At 41.1% G+C, this 23,544-nt stretch overlaps 1 protein-coding gene across 1 annotated transcript in view; it reads right to left on the reverse strand.

The window, feature by feature from the left end:
• ROBO2 (roundabout guidance receptor 2) overlaps nucleotides 1–23,544 on the reverse strand; it is an 803,551-nt gene that overhangs the window by 103,492 nt on the left and 676,515 nt on the right. Inside the window, exon 15 of the mRNA XM_078658968.1 lies at nucleotides 3,323–3,447. Coding sequence (XP_078515094.1) covers nucleotides 3,323–3,447 — 125 coding nt within the window. The remainder of the gene's footprint in view (nucleotides 1–3,322; nucleotides 3,448–23,544) is intronic.

Here is a 23,544-nt window from a genome sequence, read left to right on the forward strand (position 1 = left end):
CATGGAGGTTAAACAAAACGCCCGTAGATGACTGTCACAAAGCACAGTGCAGCATATACAACTCACCCATCCAACAATTACATCTTGAGTTCTGCTAAGGAATGGCGCTTGATATCTATGTAATTTATATCTAACATTACACAGGAATAGACCTACAGAGAACAAAAGATTAATTGCCCTGAGGTGAATATTGACCAAGGTGAGGATGAGGTCAACATTAACACTGGGGCTAATAAATCTTGGTCTTGTATTGATGATTCCAAACAGAAAAAAATGAAATACAGGCACAAACGGCCTCTTTATTGCTATTTCCCTGTAGTAGCACCCCTCTGTTCGTGTTAGCCAGCTGTTTATGTGTTGCTAAAACTGCGTGTTGATGTCATTTGCAAGAACGTAAACATAATTTACGCATGCAAGTTGTACAGCTCAACACATATTCATATATTTGTACCTGCCCAATTTATAGCGCTGTGAAAAATACCTCTGTACACCAAACCAAAACTACTGGCAGGAAAGGTAGGTGTTACAGCTGTCACATATTTTGGAAAAAAATAATCAAGTCGTTGACTTGGGCATCATGTAATTCTTGCATTTTGTTTAGATTCTAATCACGATTTTATGAGTCGAATGTCTACTTCGTTTAAAACTCTACTCAATAAAAAATTAAAAATGGAATTCTTGCAATCAAATGGATAAAATTGGGACCCTAGTCTTATGGGTGAATAAATGCACTCTTGGAAGCCTCAAGTGATTATGATATAGCAAACCAATTTTATCACTGTGATTTTAAGAATAATGTGCTGTGATATAACATTGTTAAGGAAACAACATTTTTAACCACAATGGTATATGGATCTATAGTCTTCATTTTAGGTCAAGGATTAACCCACGAACCTAAAAGCATGCAGCACAAGATTCTCTAGGTGCATGAATGGGTGTGCTGTATATTCAAGCACCATCATCATATGCAGTATTTAGGGGAAGAATGGTAGGAGCCCAATATGTCAGGACGAGTCCTGATGAATGCCTAAGCCCCAAAAGGGCACACAATACATACAGAAACACGTTGACTGAAAAAATTAGGAAAACGTAATAGATTCCAAAGGGAGGTAATGTTTTAATGATGTGCAAGGGAGGTAATACATACAAATATAAAATACCATCCCCAGCTTATTTTTAACTGGGTCCCATAAAATCTTTTGAGCTGTTTAGGTTTTGAAAGTAAAACATAATCAGCCAACGTAACAACCAGGGGTGTTAAATAAAGCTCGGAGTCAAATTTGACCACCAATTTCACATGGTCGTGGCCGGATACCCATCTCCATTGGCCAGAGCTAGGACTAAAACCATGTTGATTCTAAATAAAAATTGAAATAATTATGCACAAGCATTTGTCATCCAGCAGTAACTGAAAAACATGTCCAAAACTTCAATTTGAAATTATAGTTACATAAGAGGATGCTAAAATAATGTCAAATTATGAAGATATTTTCAGATAATTTTGTATGAGAAATGTCATTTCGGTACATAAAATAAATGGATGTGCCGCACAGACGAACACTGACAAGAATAGGAGTATTATAGATTTTTGGAGAATGAAAGCATAACGTTAGCTCCTAAACAAACAGTAATTAAAAAGGAGGATCAATAGTTTTGTATGCAAATGAGGTTGAATCATCACCTTATTTTTTAATGAAGAGGTTTAATGGAGCATCTGCCGAAGTTATATTAAAAATTAGTCCTAGCAAGGAAGTCCTTGCTCACTGGGAGTGTCAGTGATGAAGAGAAGTTGGAAAGGTACAGAAGAGAAAATGTGGTACAATGCTTTACAAGTCGGTGACTAAGTAGCAGGTACCAAAGTATATGTTTTATATATGCCTTCTTAATTAAATTATGGATTTTATTGTATTTCTTGCAAACCCAATCCAACACCATGTAAATCTTTCATTCCTCTATTATGAATGTGATATGTACTGTTGTTTTTATGTATCTTTTATGGCCACAATGTACCAAAATAAAGATTTAAATGAAAAGGTACCAAAGTACAAACATAAAACACATGTAGGGAAAGACACATGTATGACATAGAATTGGTTCTCCCGTCAACACATTTTGGTCAGTAATAAATTTGCAATTATTGCCGAGAAAAAGTTACGTTTTAGCAACAGGTCTACCTACGGGTACCTTATTCAGTTTGCCTTCAAGAGGATGAGAGCAGTTTAAAATATTCTATTCCAGAGATCCAGCAGACAGATGGAGTGGCCCACCTATTCTTCAATGTCTACTTGGATGATTTTTGGGATTTGGAACTTAAGTTGCTTTTCACTAAGTATTTTAAGGGATTCTCAACTACAGTTCGGTCCAATCCTAAAAGTGTTCTGATTCAATCAAACGGTTGTTGATCAGTTTCACCAAAGACTGATCTTAGAGCTGAAATCACAATCATATGTATACGTAGGAATATTGAAATATTTTAACAATGGTGAAAATGTCTTTATGCTGTTGTCAGCATCAGGTAAATTTGTCTGTGAAACCTTTAAGCTCCATGTTGCGTAAAAGGGCAGTACACAGACTCAAGCACCCAGTGCAATGGTTGATTTATGCAGTGCACAAGTATAGTAAATAATTATATAAAGTGTGGGCCTGTGAAGCAAAAGTCACCCAGAGGAATTAAATCTATCTGCGCCCAGCTACTACTTTTCATCCATCTGTCAGTCAGGGTGTGTAGGTGAGTAGTGCCTAGACATGGGTGCCTGGATGTGAGTTGCCTGTGGCTGCATGAGTGTCTCAGCTTTGATTTCTGTGTATACAAGGATGCCTATGTGTAGGTTGGGTTGTGTGCAGAGGTGCCCGGATATATGTCACCCTGTTTCTTCACGTGTGCATCTGTGTGCGCCTGTGTGCATGGCGTATAGAAATATCAACCGATTGGCTTTGTCAATGCATAAAATACATCCACTCGACTACTTAACAATCACCCTTCGTTTCCTTTTTTTTATCTTCCCATGCAATCAATGCAATAGGCGTAAACATACTTGTTCCTTTTGTTCTCTAAGTAGAACAAGAGCATAAAAATGAAATAAGTTATATTCTACATAAAAATGAGGTAAGTTATATTCTACATAAAATGAAGTTATATTCTACATAAAAATGAAGTAAGTTATGCACCACATAAAACGTGTCTTACTACTAGCAGTCTGTTGTCGCCGAATCGCAATAATAGGCGCATATTTGACTTTAGAATGAATTGGCTCATTAATGTTTTAGTTTGGCTTACCTGCAAACACTTTCCCTTTCAACAATAAAGCGTGCTGGTGCTTACCTTGTACTCCTGTATAATTCCGTTTTGGTGCTCGGAGGGGGGAGGGTCCCAGGAGATGCTGATGCTCGTGCTGTTGTGGTTGCCGACTGTCAGGACGGTGACAGACTGTGGCGGGGCGCTAGGAGCTGCAGCAGGTAGATGAAAAAAAAAACCAGAATAAAGACATTAATCTAGTTGCCAGGTTGTTCACACTGCTTAAATAGTGGGAGAATACGCAGAGAAGGTGGAAAGTTCACCGTCCCCGGGGCCCCCATATGCATACACTGTCGGGAGCTGACAATTTTGAAAAATGTCCATCCAGCGAGAAGCCTTGCACTGAATGAAAATGTAGCAGGTACAGGAAAAAAAAGCAATCAGTCAGTATCTCCCTTCAATCTCTTGCTTTGCCTGGCACAACCACACACTGACTCTTTCGTGCATTTATCAAGCATTCGCAATTAACGCTTATGTAGTTGTTTATTATCTGATCGTTTTTCTGTACAATGATGGGTTTAACTATCTTATCCGGGTTTTTCCATGTCATTTCTATTGCAAATGTATGCCACGCGCAGGAAATCGTTCACTTAAACAGGCTTTTAGGAAGTGAGTCAAACAGCCATTTAATGAGTGTTGTGGGTGGTTCTATCAGGCAGATATTTGGCAGTTCATCACAGCTGTGTAGGGCAAGTCTGTCTTACACAATATGCCTTGCATTTTTATTCAGTCACAGGCATGTCAGTCGGTATGTGCTGTGCTCATTCCATGTGCCTATGAGTATGTATGTATTGGTATACCGTAGCATAGGGACCTATTTATCTTTGAGACATCAACAATATTGACGACTTTTTTCCATCACTGAGTAAATAATCTGAACCAGAAGCTTGTGCACGTCCTAGTAACTGCCCCTAATACCTTGGAGAGCCAATAAACACCCACATTGGCATAAACACCGACAGTGATACTCCCAGCTGGACTGGGAACCTAAAACAGTCCTGTCAATTTGGCGGACCAGCCCCACCCCCGGGAGGATGCACAAGTGTGTCCTGCTGCTTTTGTTACTAGGAGCCGATATTGCTGTGCCGCTGCAAAACTGGCCCCCAGTAACAAAACCAGCCCCGCTGCTAAAAACACAGCCCCCACCCTTCCAGCCTCCAGGGAAAATGGCCGGTGCCCACTATGGCCAGTCCAGCCCTGGTGATACTACTGCGGCATTGCCATTCTGCATGCCCCTGGTACAGATGTGTCTGCAAAGACAAGCAGCCACACCCCAGCATGGAAGGCACTGTGCTGAAGTCATATCTTCCTTCAATAGGCCAAGCCAGGGGCATACGGAAAAATGAGGCCCCTCTACAGTATGTTGTGAAGGGCCACTGACACTCTCATATCTCACAGTTATTCTTTCATAGCTATACATCATGATGTGCGCTATTAACTTTTCACTCCACAATAACAACAGAGGTGTCTCCAGCATCATTTTGTTGCAAAACGAGAATTGCGGTAATGACTGATGGAAGTTATGCTTTTGTCTAGTACCTAATTTGTAAATAAATAAGTGACGGGACCCTTCATGAGGAGGCCTCCGCAGTTTGCACCACACATTGCCACTGTACTTACACTACTACTAACAATCAAACTGCTAAAAGCTGACAATTCAGACTGCCTAAGCTTTAAGAATGGCTTGGGTGGCAGGTACTAGTTGTTTGTAATGTATATTGAATTAACAAACAACAGTTTTTCGGCTCATCTTTGAATTGCACAAACAGTGCCACCGTGTGGCAGCTGTCATAAGTGCAAGTTCTGGCAGTTATGCGCTTGTGCCAAGTACCGGAAACCACCGCCTCAAATTAAGGACTGTTTTTGCCAATTATACTAGCCATGGTTCTGATGATGGTGGCAGTGGTATGAACAGTCCTGTCCTTTGTGTTGTATTTGAGGTGCTGGCTCCTAGTTGTAGCCAAATTCTGTGTATGTCAAAATAGGGAGCTAGCTCCAAATATCTCAGTTAAGATCTGAGACTGATATTCATCTGAACTTCTACTACAGCCAACAACTCGGCTCGCAGTAACAGCACAAAGCAAACATTATTATACATTAATTTTGCCAATCATACTTGATGTGCTTCAAGAAATAAAAAAGGCAATGTAGCAGTGGCATCGAACAGGGGGACTTATGAAACAGACTGCCGTTTGTCACCATTGTGGTTGGGGTGGCTAGCTTTGTAAAGGTAAGCACACGATTTAGAAGTTACAACAGTATAACACCTTGTGCAAAACTGTAAACACCGCATTAGAGCTTATGAGCCTAGAAAGAGGCCAGGGAAACAAAAAAAAGAGGCAGAACAATTATAGGCAAAAGGCATCTAAAAGGGTTACAGAGTAATTAACGTTTGTAACCTGAAAAAGTGATTTTCATAACAATGTGAAGAATGATTCTAAGCCATCTGTTGATACATTCCCTGAAACTGGAGTTATGCACCTGTAATTATTATTCTTTTCGAGCCTATTCACAAAGGCATTTTGGAGTATTTATAGTAGTACTAATATAGATTCAGTTGCACACTCCTACGTGTTTTTTTGTGAATTGGTACCAAACATTTAAAATGGAAATATTCATATAGAGTATAAAAAAGGACCGTGACCTCTATGCACTTTTCCTAATATGGAGTTGGACTTTTTGGGCCAATGCTCAAATACATGTAAAAAGTACATCAAAAAGTACTCCTGGAGTACCACTCCAGATACTCATAAATGCTTTTATTAATCAGCTCCTTTGATTTAAGTAGTGCTTGCTACCACATAATTTGCCATATCAGTTGAAAGTAATATTTTGTTTGCTCTTTTTTAAAGATATCTGAATTAACTTACGTTCCTAGTGTTGCCCTCTTGGATGCTACCCACAGGGAGGTTTGCTAATGAGCTTAAAAACTAATGAGTTTAAAATCTATCAATAATGTTGAATTAGATGGTCTGTATGAAAGAAATGTCATGTTAGAAATGTTAAGTGTTAATAATTATATTAATTATACCACTGATAAATAAATATGTATTCCCTTTTAAAAGGATGCAAAAGTCTCTTTGTGTAACTAAAGTTTGTTGTGTTAAAAGAAGGACCGCAGCAGATTTGTGTATGGAATTTTTGTTTTATTGTCTTCATTGCTTTTCCTTGTAATGATTTTAAATAAACAATACCATTTTGAATGAATGCCACGTGGAAGCTTTAAACAAAACGAGCGTTATCAATGCACATTTAAATGTTGGTGTAGCTAGCAATAATGGGTTCATACATGAACCATCGAGTCAGCAACAGCTACCAGACTCAATGAACCAGGTTACTGGCTAAAAAAACAGCCACGAAGATGCAAGTACAATACACAACCTCAGTTTATTGTCCTCTATATCAACACAGTCCCCTAGGAAGATGAGCCACATTTTAAAGCCCAAACACAGCTCTTTTTAGAATACTTGCAACAATATCTTCAGATAATGCCAGTTCAAAGCTAGTGCACAAAATCACATGCAATATACGAGGAAGGTAGAGAGAATAAACTCGTCTAAGTCGAGTTCTGATTTGTATCTCTCTGCGAAAACTGGCACTGGAGATATAAATTAAAGCACTTGCTTGACAGTGCTGCAGTTATTAAGTACAGCACGCTGAAAAATACCATTTTTAAACCGTTTTCTCATTTCCCTTGTTGCTGCATGGTAGAGAACCTCATGCCCGATTCTTGACAGGTCAATTATTCCGGCGCTCAAGCCCTTCCTACAGATGTGCGAGAACCCAAATCGCTGCTCATCTTTTCCAGATACAGCCAAACAGAATTCCATTTGTTACCTTCACAAGGCCAAAGAGGTTGGAGATGGATGTACACTGAACTGTGACAAATGTCTGATCTGGGGAAGCGATGGGACTCTGGCGAAATTAATTTTTGCAGAGGGGAAGGAACAGTCCACATAAAATTCAAGCAGGTGAAGGTTGGGACTTTATGTTAGGAATACACTTTCTGATGTGCATTAAAAGTGCCCACATCACTCCTCCAAATTGTTTTCTAAGATAGCACACTGACTTTTAAAAGATTATTTCTCCGGTAGATTGCAGTGCAATAGATCAGTTCTCTATTACAATATAGAGTTTTTTCATGTGTCCTTGACGAAAAAGAGCCTGCACAATGTTCCTGTAGCAGTCTCCAAAAGAGTTTTTTAAAGCAGATATCTCAGCATAAGGCCATTAAATATATTAAATGTGAGATTTACACATGCATTTATTGCACTGCTTGTTTTTTTTATCAAGTTATGTTTGGCAAAGAAGCAAACCATCAGTAGCAACCACATTATTAAACGAGGTTGTGTATGGTAACTGCCACCTAACACACACCAAACATTATGTTGTGCTGACAAACATCTGGTTTGGTATATTTATTAACAGATAGCAACTAATTTAAGAAACCAGAATGATTTGTGTGTGTAGGTATTCTCATACTAAAATTGGGAACATTGGTCTACTGCATACCTCTCGACAATGAGCATGGGTGAGAGGTTTGGGAGTAGGAACCTATTGAAATCATTGGAGATTAACATTTTTTTAAAGAAGTGGAGGAAGGTTTTTCAGAGTGGGTGAGCCAACCGAGGTCTGCGGGAGGGAGTTGGCTTGTTGTGTAAAATCAGGCAAAGTAAAGCCACAGACGGACATGCTGGGAAGCTGCCATCCGGCTCAATTATCTAAACTACAGAAAATCAAAGGCTATCCTTGCATAACGTCAAAGGCTGCATGTTTACCTTTATTTGTGTTTATTTATCACTATGTATCTGGAAACAATTACACTTTTAGCTCCTATGATTTGTTTGTAGGTTAAGGTATTTATTGTAGTTGCAATTTTCAAACCAGTAGCATTGTCGATCTTATGTCTAGGTTTACTTAGTTGTAAAGGCTAAATAAAATTCTCAATAGTACGACACTCCCCATCATCTCAAGTGAATATACATTGTACTAGGTTACAATTTGGAAAGAGTTGGGCTCCACCTTTTATATATTAGAGACAAAGATAGTAGTAACATCAAGTCGCAGAATACATGTCAAAGTTATATGGGTAAGTTCTCGCAGCCATGCACGCAAACTAGGGAAGCCACAGATAGAAACTTCTACTCTTGTCTGTCTTTGATATCCCTGGCAATTCCCTTACTATCCCAGGCCTCTTGAGTCATACGTTAACAGTTGGTGCCAAACCTTAAGACATGATTTCCAACAGTGCATCCAAGTCAATGCTCTAAACAGAACTCTGTAACTAACAAAAATACCTGTATTTCCTGGTCCCGCTGGTAAGCAATGCTCATTTACCAAGTATTAAGAAGAGTTTAAAGAGATTATCCTGTGAGGTGTGCCCCTTTCTTGCATTTATCAGGCACATGTATTCACTGCTAAGTAGATCAAACCGGAGCATAATGTCTTGAAGAAAGCCACTACACTATTAAAGTTTCACCATAGCACAACTTCAGCATATACCCTGGGAATACAGAGATGTGTTGCTTGTCATCATTACACTACTGACTTGACATGCTGCTTGCCAGATAATGAAGAAGTTGTTGAGCACAAGCACATTCTGCTGGATGCTAGAAAAGCATTGCGTATGCCACCAGATTCAGGCATAAAAGTTTGCTTCTAGTAACCAGAGTTTGTGGTGATACCTACTGCATTGTAAGAGAGTCATGTCAAGGGACTGCCTATTGAAAGCTGAACTCCATAGCACTAAAACCTGTCACACACTATATTCTGCAATGACTGTGAAGTGGGAGGCTGAAACTAGGAGTAATGGAGCCATTCTGTCACTGCCCTCCTTTTGGTTATGCCTGTGACCATGAACGTTTGGAGTAACAGTAATCTTCATTGCCAGTAAGTGATACAATCCATTACCCACCTTATGAATAATTCTTTTTTTATTTTTATTAATTTACTGCTACACAAGTTTACACTGAGATTACTTGGAACCTCATGAGGTGCTATTCCACACATTCACGTTGACATGGAAGGTTTAATTCCATTTTCATTATTTGCCACAGAATAGTCAGGATATTCAACTACTGTATGCATGTGGTAATTGTACAGCAAAAACCTGGACAAAAGATAGCAGGTTTCCAAGGCTATGTAAGCGTAGAGGAAGCAGTTAGTTGTTATAACAACTGCTAACATTTTTCTTGGCAGCACCACCAGATAAAGAATAGATACAGACCACCAGATAAAGACTGAAATCGTTGCCTTTGTCTGCAGCAGAGAACATGTATTGTCACTATAATATATCTTTAGGTTAGGAGAGTCCTTCTACTCTCCCCGCAGATATTCAAGAGCAGAATAAGGCCTTCTGAGAGGAAACGCAGCTGACAGGCCCCACTGCGCAAGAGTGCAAATGAAAATGTCACTCCTCCCTTACTGACTGGAAACACTGGTTGACTTGAGAGATACAAAGTGATTTCTTCTTTTAGAGGATCTTAATTTAACTTCAGATAAAGACAGTTAGAAGTACACAGTCAGCGACTTAAATCAATTTAGAAAAGGACAGGCAGAAAACTCCCCAGTGTGGAAAACGACTCTTACAGCTAAACACCTGCTGTTTTAATTGCGACTAGCAATGATGTAATAAAACACACACACACAGCAGTGAAAATAAATGTGGGCGAAAAAATCATGTTACTCAAAGCAACTGTACTAAAAAACGCACATTTACACATTTATTCCTACAGTGCAAATTTGAAATTCCTGTTTACTACTATATGAGCGTGGAATTCACAGGAGAATATCATTGCTTACTGCCTCACATACTGCATTTTACAATAACTTGACTCACCTTATGGTTACGAGGTCTCTTCACTGTGCTGTTACAATATTTCCTAAATGTAACTCCTGGCATTCTGGTTTTGTTTAAATACCATTTGTTAAAACAAATAGAAAAAATGTCATTTCATAATCTATCTATCTATCTATCTATCTATCTATCTATCTATCTATCTATCTATCTATCTATCTATCTATTTATGTCTATCTGTCTGTCTGTCTGTCTGTCTGTCTGTCTATATTACACAGTGGCAACTGCCATTGTGTAGTTAAGTCAGAGTTTTCACAGGAAAGGTCATTTTTTTCACTAACTCCCGACGCCATTTGACAAATGTTCATGAAACTTCCTAAAAAAGTTTATCCACCTCAGCTCCTTCTTGTAAAGTTTTGGGGTGATCCGTCAAATGGTGGCAAAGCAAATGTGGGTGGGCGGTGACAAAATATTAATTTCCCATGTTAATTCCCGCAAAAAATGCTAAACAAATTACACCACCTGTAACTAACAAAAATACCTTAACTAGGAGGTCGGTAGTCATGAAGGGGTGAAAAAGATAGTCATATCTGGATCTGGACTACTGATGTCCAGATATGCTCTGACTGACCCCTTTTGAGGGGGATAGTCAATCCTGATTGTCTCACCACAACCTGAATAATAGGTTTGTGGCAGTCAGTACAAGACATAGGGACAGGGTCCATGTGTCCTGAAGGTGAATTAAAAAAATATAACATGGCATGGTGAGTCCACCTAGATCACAAGGCTGGAGGGTCTCAATGGGACCCTCACTTGATTGGCTGTCCAGAACACTGCACAGGTTTAGCTTCAAGTCCACAAACACTATAGGATGGTGTCACAATGATTGTATGATGTCATCAGTAAAGTATGAACTGGTGAATTTCAGAGGTTTTTAAAACATTAGTTTCTACCATATTTTAACATATGTCTATACCATCACTTTAACCTTTGGATAAACACATACACACACATCATGTTTGAGAAAAATATGATTTTATCTAAACAAATCACAGAAAGATCTTAAATCTTCATTTTGGCATTGCATGATACTTTTTTAAATGTCTTTGTTCACTGGGAAAATTAAGGAGGGATAAATAATCCTTTATTACCTAGTTTATTGAAAGGTTAACTGGAAAATGTTTTCTGTGCCATATAAATCTGATCAATTTAGAAAAACAGTGCCTCTGTTTCAGTGGGGAGACAATACTAATAAAATACTGTGGTTCCTTTTATCAACATACAGTGACACAATTCTCTTTCAGGCACCTACTGAAGATGATGAAAGATACTCTTGTCTTTAAGAGACAGAGGACACTTGCTTCCAAAGCTTTGAAGTCTGGGATGAGGAAAAGGATGTAATTGAGTGCTACTTTTTGGAATGGCTTAGCAAAGGTCATCATATTTGCCCGCCTGCTGCCAAGGAACCTAACTGGACTAGTTAATTTAGAATTGAAACAGACTGATAAATACAACATTGACACATTTTAGATTAATGTTGTGCAGCTGTGAAGATCACAATCAGCAATATGTCAAAATGCAGCAAAAAAAAAAAAAGATTCTTTTTTGGTAGCAGTATATTTTCTACAAATGATCAATTATACTGTCAAAAGAATTGCTGAAGTTCTTTACCAGTTCTTTCACCTCTCCCCGAGCCTTGAAAAATGTGCTCTTAAGTGGAAATCAGATAAGGTTAAACACATATTAAAAAAGACAAACTGCAGGCCCTAAAGTATTAGCAAATTTCAGACCCATTTTGCTACTGCCCTTTCTTGGTAAAGTTATGGAAACGCTTGCAAATTCCAATTAACAGCTTTTTTGGAAAGTTATTGTTATGTTATGTTATGTTATATGTGGATTTATAACGCGCTCCGATAGTCAAGACTGTCCTGGCGCGGTCTTGACTATCATCTTCCATGCTTGATCCCATGCAATCAGGCTTTCAAGCCTCTTTTAGTACAGAAACTGCATCACAAGACTCTCCGTAGATGGCGGGCACTCAGCAAAGACCTTTTAGACCTTTCTGCAGCTTTCAACACCATCTCCCACTCAGTCTTAACTCAAAGACTGGAGGAGATAGATTTCAGGGGGAAGGCCTTGAGATGGCTGAGGAATATTCTGAGTGAACGCACCCATGCGGTACAGCTAGAGTCATGTTGTTCTCAAACCATAGCCTTGGATTGGAGAGTGCCACAAGGTCTTCTTTGAGCCCCATGCTTTCTAACATCTATGTGGCCCTTCTGGCCCAAGTGATAAATCATTTGGGTTTGAGGTCATCTCTTATGCAGATGACACTCAACTTTTTACTCAATCCGGACTCTACTAAAGAGAAATTCCGGAACTGTATGGATAAGATCACTTACTGGGTGCAATCCAAGTGCCTCCAGCTAAACACAAACAGAGCTGAGATTTTGCTCTTTGGAAAAGCTCATTCTTTGTGGTTGAAGGACTGGTGACCTTAGGGCCTGGGCTCAGCTCCCACCCTAAGAGCAACAGCAAGAAACCTGGGAATCTTGGTTGATGAAAATCTCCCTATGAGGGATTGTGGGATTCTGTTTTGGAGTCATGCGCCTCCTCAGGAAGCTCTTAAAGTGCCTGCCATTGCAGACAAGGAAACACCTAGTCCAGGCCCTCATAATTAGCTGCCTGGACTATGGGAATGCCCTAATGTTAGCCTTGAATGAAGTACTGTCTTTCAAACTTCAGGTGGTTCAAAACACCGCGGCTCAGCTAATTAGTCATCTTCCGCCTGCTTGCCCTCAGAATCTATCTTCAGATCTCGCCACTGGTTGCCCATCAGAAAATGGGCTGTGTTTAAACTTCTTTGTCTGGTCCACAGAGCCTTGTATGGAAGAGGGTTGTGCTATCTGCAGGGTAAATTAAAGTGGTACGTCCCTACTTAGTGTGTTAGATCCAATGGCAAATTCTTGTTACTTCGTCAGCATATTTGTACAAGTATGGTGGGCGCTCCTTCTCCCACTTAGCACCCAAGCATTGGAATATACTTCCACAGCATCTCAGTGTGTGTACTGACTTTAAACAGTTTAAGAAAACCCTCAAGACCTGGCTCTTTTAGCTGACTGACAGCTTCCACTCTGGGTTTGACCAATCTTTGGAGCTGCTATATCGCCAAGAGACCCCAGCAGGGTTGACACATGTGCTTTACACGCAGACCTAACATAACATGTGTTCATAAGTAACATGTTGCCATCTATTTTAGTTGTTTTCTTGCTGTGTTTGCCTCAATGCAACCAAAACAAAAAGACATAGTAGGCAGAGCACATATCAATCAATCCCTTCCCATCCATCCATGACGCTACAGCATAGTCATCCTACTAGAATATTGTCACTGGCCAGGTAGCACTAAATGAAATCTTCAGTTTGCTATTTATGGGTGTAGGACAATTGGGTTTCTGGTTGAGAGGTGAAACCCCACTTAAGCAGCAACCACAACTCCTGTCCGGGTGAAGTCACAAGCAACCCCAATTTAACATGTACATAACCCTCAGGTAGCTTGGCATAAAGCTGACAGCTAAAATTAAAGGCAATGTGTAAAGTATTTATGCAGCACTACAAACGTAATAAAGTGAAAACACAACACACGGAAAATACGACACAAATTCCGAAAAATAGAGTCAAATGTAATAGATTATTTGAGACCATAATTTAATCAATACAATTGATTGGCAAGATAAGATGAACAATTATACAGTGGGATACAATCCTGTATCAAGTACATATAACACACGGAGAGAAAACAAAAAGTGTTTTAACATACAAGGGGAATTTGACAGGCAATTCTAGGGTTGGGTGGGCGCTGGTATTAAATTAAAGTTTATTACACTTTATCTTGCCAATCAATTATATTGATTAAATTATTGTCCGGCTGGACAAGTTTTTTCTTATAGCACATTGTTGTCTATAAAGTCATTTATTGCCCTGAATGTATTTTGTTTTAGTTAAGGACCTTTGTTGCATGGTATTAGTAAGATGGAAGAAAAATTTGTAAATTCTATCTTGTCTGCACATCTGAAAGACACTAAATATCTTCACGCCTCCCAAACTGGCTTTAGACCGAGGCAAGGAACCGAGACAGCTATATTGGCTGCATCAGAAAAAATAAAAAGAACCGTGGATGCTGGAGGCTGCGCTGCCCTAATTTTATTGGACCTCAGCGCAGCCTTCGACACGGTGAACCATCATTTAATGATACGAAGATTGAGGGAAGTGGGAGTAACAGGGCTAGACCTTAAATGGTTTCAATCTTTTCTCCAAGATCGCTCCTACAGGGTATACGAAGGAGAATCTATATCGGAGCCTATCTTGCTGAGCTGTGGGGTTCCTCAGGGATCCTCCCTTAGCCCCACTATGTTCAACATTTATATGAGTTAATTGGCCGGGAAATTAACTCAGTTTGGAGTTCAGGTGGTCTCATATGCATATGATACCCAATTGGTGGTATCTCTAAATCATGGTAGTCTGCCCAACCCTGATCTTCGGGCCTGTCTTCAGGTAGTTTTTGAGTGGATGAGCAGCTCGTTCTTGAAGCTCAAGGGCTCCAAGACGGAGCTTATGTTTTTTGGTAAATCAGCCCCAGCCAACATTGATCTCCTATGGCCTAGCTGTCTTGGTATCCCCGGATCCCTAAGAAACAGGTTAAAAGCTTGGGAGTCTGGATCGATTCCAAACTTGACTTCAAAGAACAGTCATGCAGAGTAGCAGGAAGCTGCTTTGGACTGATCAGGAAATTCAGGAAAATACTTTCATTGCTTCCTTTTGGGGCAAAACGCATCCTGATGCAGGCAATAGTGCTCTAGCGGCTGGATTACGCGAACGCATTATACTTGTGTGCTCCAACGGCCACTGTTAAGAGACTGCAGACAGTGCAGAACTGTGCAGCTCTCTTATTGCTGAATGTTCCTAAACGATTTTCTGCCAAACCTGCTCTGGCCAAATTACATTGGCTCCCTGTCCAGCAGAGAGTGCAATTTAAGGTCCTCTGCATTATACACAAATCAGTTGGGGAAAATGGTCCCCCTCTGCTGAGGTCCTGGAACCAATGGTACACTCCTAACAGGAATTTGAGATCTAGTAGCAAGGGTCTCTTGTCTGTCCCTAGAATTAAGCATGCGAGGACTGGAGGTCGTCTGTTCTCGTTTAATGGACCCAGATTGTGGAATACTATTCCACTTAATATACTGCGTGAGTCTGAGCACCTCAAGTTTCGTAAACTTCTAAAAACGTTTCTGTTTTAGCTGATTTGTGTTGGATTAGGGTGCCAGCGCTGGGATGCCTCGGGGTAACTACGCGCTTTAAAAATGCTACTCAATAACAATAACCGTTCTGGACGACCTCCGAATGTGTGCAGACAAGGATCAATCAGCTATTTTAATCTTTCTAGACCTATCTGCTGCTTTCGATATGGTTAATCACGTGATCCTCCTAGCCAGGCTGGAAGAAATGGGGGTGGTGGGGATAGCCTTGCGTTGGGTTCAGTCATATCTGTCCGATAGACAGCCGGCAGTGGCACTCCCCCCTTTCCAATCGGACTTTGCTGACATCAAGCATGGGGTACCTCAGGGGTCCTCAGTCAGCTCCATCCTATTCAATGCCTACATGCAGCTGCTGATAAGCATCATCAAATCCTTCAACATTAGGTTGGGGAACTATGCCGATGACACCCAGCTGAATCTGTCTTTGGAAGGTGACCCTGATGGGGCCCTGGAGAATTTTCATGCATGTATGAGGGAAATGACAAACTGGCTGAGAGACAACTCACTACAATTTAACAATGATAAAACTGAGAGTGCTGCCAGTCCTTCCTATCAACTTCTGGCCTATTCCCATGGAAGCTCCTTTGGTACCCGTGGGGACGGTGCAAAACCTGGGGGTCAGCTTTAATGTTAAGCTGAACCTAGAGTCTCATGTTAACAAGCTGGTGGGGAGCTGCTACACTCTCATTAAAGAACTGCGGAAGATACTGCCAGTACTACCAACTCAGGCCAGAGCTTTAGTAGTCAGTATCATTATGAGCCGCCTGTTGTAATGCCTTGCTACTGGAGTTCCCTAAATATCTGCTTGAGAGACTCCAGAGAATTCAGACGGCAGCTGCAGAACTGGCACTTATGAGACCACGGTGGTCATCTTCAGCTCAGGCCCTGGTAGAGCTGCACTGGCTCCCAGTGGCTCAGAGGGTACCGTCTAAATCCCTCTGTATTATGTTTAGGGCCCTACATGGACTTGGGCCCAAACCAATACAGAGGAGATTTGGATGGTATGTTCCTACATGTAACCTCCGCTCCACATCAGCCAATCTTGCGATCATACCCAAGACAAAGAGAGCAACCTTGGGGGGTAGAGCGTTTGGCAGAGCAGCCACGCATCTTTGGAACAACCTCCCCCTTGAACTAAGACAGACACAGAATCTATTGCTGTTCCGCAAAAAATCAAGACTTGGCTATTTCCCAGGTTAAAATCTCCACCATGTTTTGTTGGCAACATCCCTAGTCAGAAACGTAGGTGTCACAGCGCCAGGATGCCCGTAGGGTTACAGTGCGCTCTATAAATGTTCTTACATACATACATACATACATACATACTTCCAAGGGTCCAGGACTGGACTGGCACCACTTGGGTGGTAGACCTCACAGCAGACAGAGTCCAGGTGTTGGATTCAAGGTGGTTGGAGCCTTTTTTTGTTTCTCTGGCTCTGATCAGGAGACCTGCAAACTAGCCCCTTGAGTCACTCTGATGTTCCTGGGTTCAAGATGCATGTCTAGTCCATCTCACTCAGGTGTTACAACAAACAAATAATGGACGGAATGCTGACATTGCAAACATTCTCCCCAAACTAAAAGATCTGGGTTAAATCCATTGTTCTTTTGCCCACTACGCCACCCCAGTTTGGACCAAGCCATATTCAAATCAGTCTTGACCCTGTGCCCCATGGGAACAGTCCAGACCGAACTGCCAGGCCAGGTCCTCCCTGGACCAGAAACAAGCATCCTGGGACAGGTTTCAGGATATGTCACCCTTCTTCAGCCAGGCTAGCTTGAATCCAGTGGCATAGTGAGCAAGGGACCCACGTCTGGGCATACCTATCCCACTTAGGGCAAAAAGTGTTACAACAAACAAATGATGGACCATGAGCGCCCTCCCTAGCGTACTCCTCAGCGTCTGATCTTCATTATAACTGTGTACCCGTGCTGATACCTGACGCCTTTACCCTAAAACACCAGCAAATTATTACCCTTTATCTAGAACTCATGACACATTTTTAGATCAAATAGGACCACTTTCAGCTAGAGATCTACTCCTACCCATAGTATTCGATCTTATGCTAATTTCTTATCCATACACATGAGAACATATAATGTACAAGGAGTAAACCAACTCCTTCATGGAACTATAGCCTGCATCTACAACCATCACTGGTGCATGCTCACTACTATGACTTTAATGCACACCATTTCTTGAACAATCTTTTAGCTGTGCCCAATGACTGGAAATCCAAGTGTGTGCTTACAGTTTCAGTGAGCAATATCTCTCTCATTAATAGACTCTTTTTTAGTGCTGTATCAATCTCTAGTCAATTGAACATCGGATCTTTAATAATACAATATGAATGTAAACTTATAAATGCTGGTGTATTCACACCTCTGCAAACTCTATGCCATTCACACCATAATACCGGAACAACAATCAAGTGTGTTATGATTCCAAATCAAATAGGAACATAAGTTTAAGCTTCCAATATAAAATTTCAGAGTAACAAGGAGGAGTCTTGAGTAAGCCTTCAGGAAAACAAATATGCATGTGTCTTATTACCTACTGGCGGTCGCCAGTAGGTATATATAGTTAGGATTTTTTCTCTATGGGATTTTTGAAAATTCTATGTCTAATAACTTTGGCGTTTGTGGACGGAACTGGCTGAAATTTTCAGGAAAATGGCACATTTTGTTTCTGAGCAGCCCTTGAAAATTTGGGGGGGGTTCGTCAAGGGGGGGCCGAGAAATAAGGGGGGTCCCAAAACGTGTTTTTAACATTGAGTTTTCCATAGGGCGGTTGGCCTCACTTTTAGCCCGAACGGCTGAATGGATTTGCACGAAACTTGGCAAAATTGTAGGGACTGGTAGCCCGATGTGCCTTTTGTAGGTCTCAATATATGTGCTCCAGTGGATTTTGAGAAATTAACGTTTAAAAAAATATATATATCTGTAACAGCGGACCGGGCAGCGTCCCAGGACGCGTACTTTTTGCGCAACGGAGCTTTGTGAAGCGAAGCTGATTGGTTCTCTGGCGTCTGTCAACATTCCAAAAAGTCCGTAGCGGCCGCCATCTTGTCTCTCGGTAGGATCGAGAGACAAGAGGAGGCCAAAACAAAGGGGGAAATAACCATAAGGGGGCATAGTAGATCCTCGCTGACCCCCTAGGTTTGATGTGGAGGTTTTAAAAGGGCCCCGCGGGGCAAAAAAAATAATAATAATAATAATCGAACGGCTGAATGGATTTGCACGAAACTTGGCAAAATATTAGGGACTGGTAGCCCGATGTGCCTTTGCTAGGTCTCAATATATGTGCTCCAGTGGATTTTGAGAAATTAACGTTCAAAAAAAGATATATATCTGTAACAGCGCTCCGCTTCGCGTAACGGAGGTTTGCGAAGCTGATTGGTCATTCTGTCACTGGGCTATAGTTGGGCTACATCTGGCTGATATTTGGGCTACATTTGTTTTTTTGTGTGTCTGGCGGCCATCTTTGGGCTACATTGGGCTACATTGGGCTTCATTGGGCTACATTGGGCTACATTTGGGCTCCAACATATATATAGGCCAATGTAGCCCAATATATATTTTTCAAAGTTAATTTTCGTAAAAACCACTGGAGCATATATCTTGAGACATAGCAAAGGCACATCGGGCTACCAGTCCCTACAATTTTGCCAAGTTTCGTGGAAATCCATTCAGCCGTTCGAGCTAAAAGTGAGTCCAACCGCCCTATGGAAATGAAGGAAATGAATGGGTAATTTGTAATTAGCAAATAGCTAATCGCAAACTAGGAATGGTAAAGAATCGCTATTTATTCCTTAAAGTTCGCTATTTAGGAAATGCAAAAAACTTTGATGATACATATGGCGGTTCATCTCTAACAAGATAAGAAGCATAGGGATACATTTATGATGACTGGCGCATCACCAGGGATGTGTTAGTCATTCTGTGCCGCTGTTCCGTCACCTATGGTGTGCTGCATTTACAATGCGGCGCATCATGGGGCAAAAACAGCACAGATGCGTGATGTATCTGTGCCGTAAAGGTGGCGCATTGCTGGAGTTGTATCGCAAGTGTGATGAAGCTCCAGCAAGGGTTGGGGGTACCCCTGTCGCAGGGTTTCTGTTCTCACACAGAACTGTGGACAGAGGATTGGAACCTCGGCGAATTAGGGTGTCCCAAAACTCACGTTAGTAATCAAAAACTCCTTAGCAAGCTAGGTACAGTGTCACATTGGATATAACAAACTCTCAATGTTTAGACAATCCAGAATATGAACTTATAGTACCTCAGGATACGTGGAACTCATGAACAGTCGGTCGTTATATATTTCTTAGAAACCAGAACATGGAGTTAAGAAGAACACATGTGTATTTGAAATGTTTATTTACTAATGCCGTCTTCTCAGGCGTAGTATCTTAGATAATACAAGTACACATATTATCAGTAGCAAAATTACCAGCATAGTTACTAGTACATAAAAAGCGAATGGTGATAGTATGTTAACATGCTGTAAATGAATAAGAGTTAGCAACACTTATAAGCAGCCGCGGGCCGTGGAGGGAGTTACGGTGAGGCAGGGAGGCGGGGAGGGGGAGAAGCAGGGTGGAGAATACAAGTACACATATTATCAGTAGCAAAATTACCAGCATAGTTACTAGTACATAAAAAGCGAATGGTGACAGTATGTTAACATGCTGTAAATGAATAAGAGTTAGCAACACTTATAAGCAGCCACGCGCCGTGGAGGGAGTTACGGTGGGGCAGGGAGGCGGGGAGGGGGAGGGGCAGGGTAGAGAGGGCTCCACCCTGCTTCTCCCCCTCCCCGCCTCCCTGCCTCACCGTAACTCCCTCCACGGCCCGCGGCTGCTTATATCTCACCCTCCCTAATACACATATTATATTATTTGCTAAGAAGGTCTCTTTGTGTTGGTTTAGGGCGTGCCCATACTTTAGTGTCTTAGATTTGAAGGAATCACATCAGCATACACCAGCTCTCTCTTCATGTGAACCGCATCAACTGTTGTGTATGTGTGTTCGGCAAAGCAATATAAAACCCGCCTCATGCCCAGAATTGGCAGAAGTTGCACTTATGTTATGAGTATGAAGTCGTGGAGATCAGACCTCATAACAATTCTGTATCGTGTTGTTCTTGAAACTTTAGCACTCGCTGTACAGATATAGTTTAACAAGCAAAGCAGATAGTAGAGCAATAACATATTATTCTCATGTAAACCACGATGAACTACTAGGTGGAAAGCTAAAGCAACAACTAAGTGTCGTGTGCAGAAGTTGCAAAAAAGGAAAAATGGCGTTTAAACCGGTAATGAGCCCATGCTAACTTAACACGGTGTAAAGATATCCAGGACCTAGATGACACCTCCCCATGATCCGGAAACGAACTGAATAAGATAATAGAAGTGCCATCTCATGAGAGTAGATTGCAAGTTTATATGTGGACGGTCCGCAAGGTAAAGCATTAAAAACTAGGAAAATTTAATGCTAAAGAAAAATAAAACAGCCAAGTACTTTATCGAGTCTTAAGCCAATAGGCAAGGTAAATAATAAAAACTTGACAAATAAGTCAATGAATTGTCAATGAAATGCTAGTACTCAGCATATCAAACATGAAAAAGGTCTATGACATAACTGTGTATGCAAAATAAGCTGCAACAGCCTCCAATAGGAAGTCACCGTCTTCATCCGAAAACAGTTCAGCCATCCAATTTAAAAGCGGAAAAGAACATACGTGCTCTCCCAGCACCGGATCCTCTATCACCATCAGAGGACAGCTCGGTGGGTTTTCAAGAAAGCTCTGTTCCAAGAAAGACTGTGCTGCCGCCAGTAAATTCCAGGGACCAATTAGTCCATGCATCAATGCCACAGCCATAATCCTTTCGCCAGGACAAACCAACTCGTGAGTAATGATAGGAGTCATCAGCTGATTAAAGTCGACGTCAGGAGAAACCGGTCCGCAGAGACACAAATCAATGGCCCAATCGAAATCACAGGTCAGGCAGTGAAATACAGGCTGGACACAGGTGAAGTAGGAGAATCGAAAAGATAATCCATATGCCGTGCTTAATATCGCCAACGGCATTGTGCCATAATATTCTAGCATGCGATTGCGGAACAGTGTCAGCAGCTGCAGGGTGGGAGGTTGCATAGGAGGGACATCCATATTTAAAAATGTAAAAAAGCACAAGAGCGTCCGCTGGTAATGCAAGTAAAAATGCCAATCCACGAAGCAGAGTGGAGAAAATAGAATGAAAGAAAGCAGGGATGACTCCAAAGATTTTCTCAAATGAAGTCACGAGACCACTGGTAACAACTTTAAAAAAGTGCGCCAGGGCCTTTGTGGAGGATGCGTTAAAGATAGTCCGAACCATCTTGCTGAAATTGAAAGGCAAATCTGAATTGAAAAGGGTCTGCACCTCTGTACGGGTGTTCGCTATGTGAAGCACGAAAGTTTCACGGGCCGAACTCAAGGCCACCTCTCTCTGAGACAAAAGAGCTCTTATTCTTGCCATGCCGTTGAAATCTCTCCCAAGGTTGGTATTTGTGGCCAGATTGAAAACTCCCTATGTTCATGTGTGGGAGGAAATAGAACATTTCTGCAGCAAATAACCCGTTCACTTACTGTTACGATAAAAGGAATACTTTTAATTAACTCAGAACAATCTTCATTATTGAGCATCAAATAACTACCATTTTCCAACAACTTGAACGTGGGGCTGATAGCAGGAACTGGCGTGCCTTGCAACACGCAAGCCATATTTGGTCGGTGTTTGTTGCATGAACCGTGTAACTGTATGTGCCTACACATTAGTGAATGATCTGGCGTCTCAGTGCATTCCTCTCCATTCAGATAAACTTCTTGATCATCTTTGAAACATCTGTATGTGTATGGAAGCGACCAGACCTCATGAAGAAAAGCACTACCTAAAGGTTCATAACGACCTATTGGTATATATTTCATACAATTTGAAAACTTATATAAAGCAAAAGGCAGCGTTATTAAACCGTGGATAAGGCACGTTGCCAAAAAACCCGCAATCCTCTGCTGATGATGTCACTGAGCATGTCATGAATGATGTAATATGTGACATCATCAGCAGTGGATTACGGGTAATAGTATCTCTAGTTTACTCCCCTATAGCTGTCTTTCTTTTAACATAAGTGTCTGTTTCCTTCCCTTATACTTACTGTTTTTGGTTCGCTTCCGGTTCGCGTACCGGCGAGCGAACTGGGAAGCGAACTAAGAGAAATAGAGGTTGGCACAGTTCCAAATATTGTACCAATTTTTTAATAACGGGGAGGTAGTTCTGAAAAGAACTTTTTTTTAATTGTTTTTGTTGTTTTATATTTTTTTTATTATTTTTCAGAACATTTTTTTACTTTTTTTGAATTTTTCTGAACAGTTTTATATTTTTTGGGGTTTTTCTTGGAGGGGGCAATGAAAACGATTCATTGTAAAGGGCTCAACAGGAGCAACAAAACAAAAAAAAAGTATTTATTATTTTGGGCGTTTCGTACAAACTTGCATATGATAGTCAATAGCTCTGTTGATCAGAGTGATGCTTCTTTCTCCGTAGCAAATGAATCCATCGCAAAATACGCAGATGTGTTTTACTTCACCAAATCTCATTTGTATATTTGGCACCATCTCCCTGCCCTCTGGTCCCGTTACTTCCGGTACAACAGATCTTCTGGCCATAATAGGGAGATTATCTAGGTCGTTCCGAAACTGTGCAGCACTGTAGTTGTTAGGATGCCACCTAGTCATATGGCGATGCATTGTGTAGTTTCCGAAACGGTATTTTTTCTCGGTTCCTCTGGACAGTCTATCTTGACATATAAGGCAAGTTACGTATCTTGCATTTACTTTTTTCTGACCTTTGGGAATTTAAAAAAATTGCCAAATGAAGTTTTCTTTCCGGTGAGACGTCCTGGGTTCCTCAGGCAAAAACTGCCTCTCTTCCTGCTCTTCCTCGTCTTCCTCTTCTTCCTCTTCTTGCTGAATTATAACTTGAGCAGGTGGTCCACTCTTCCTTGGATGTGGTGGAGGTGGTGGGGAAGCACCAGCTGAAGCTACTAAAGAAGCCATTGCTCAGTGATCACAAAGGGTCTTTCTCTCACAATGATGA

This window comes from Lissotriton helveticus, chromosome 8, assembly GCF_964261635.1.
Source record: "Lissotriton helveticus chromosome 8, aLisHel1.1, whole genome shotgun sequence".
Lineage (NCBI taxonomy): Eukaryota > Metazoa > Chordata > Amphibia > Caudata > Salamandridae > Lissotriton > Lissotriton helveticus.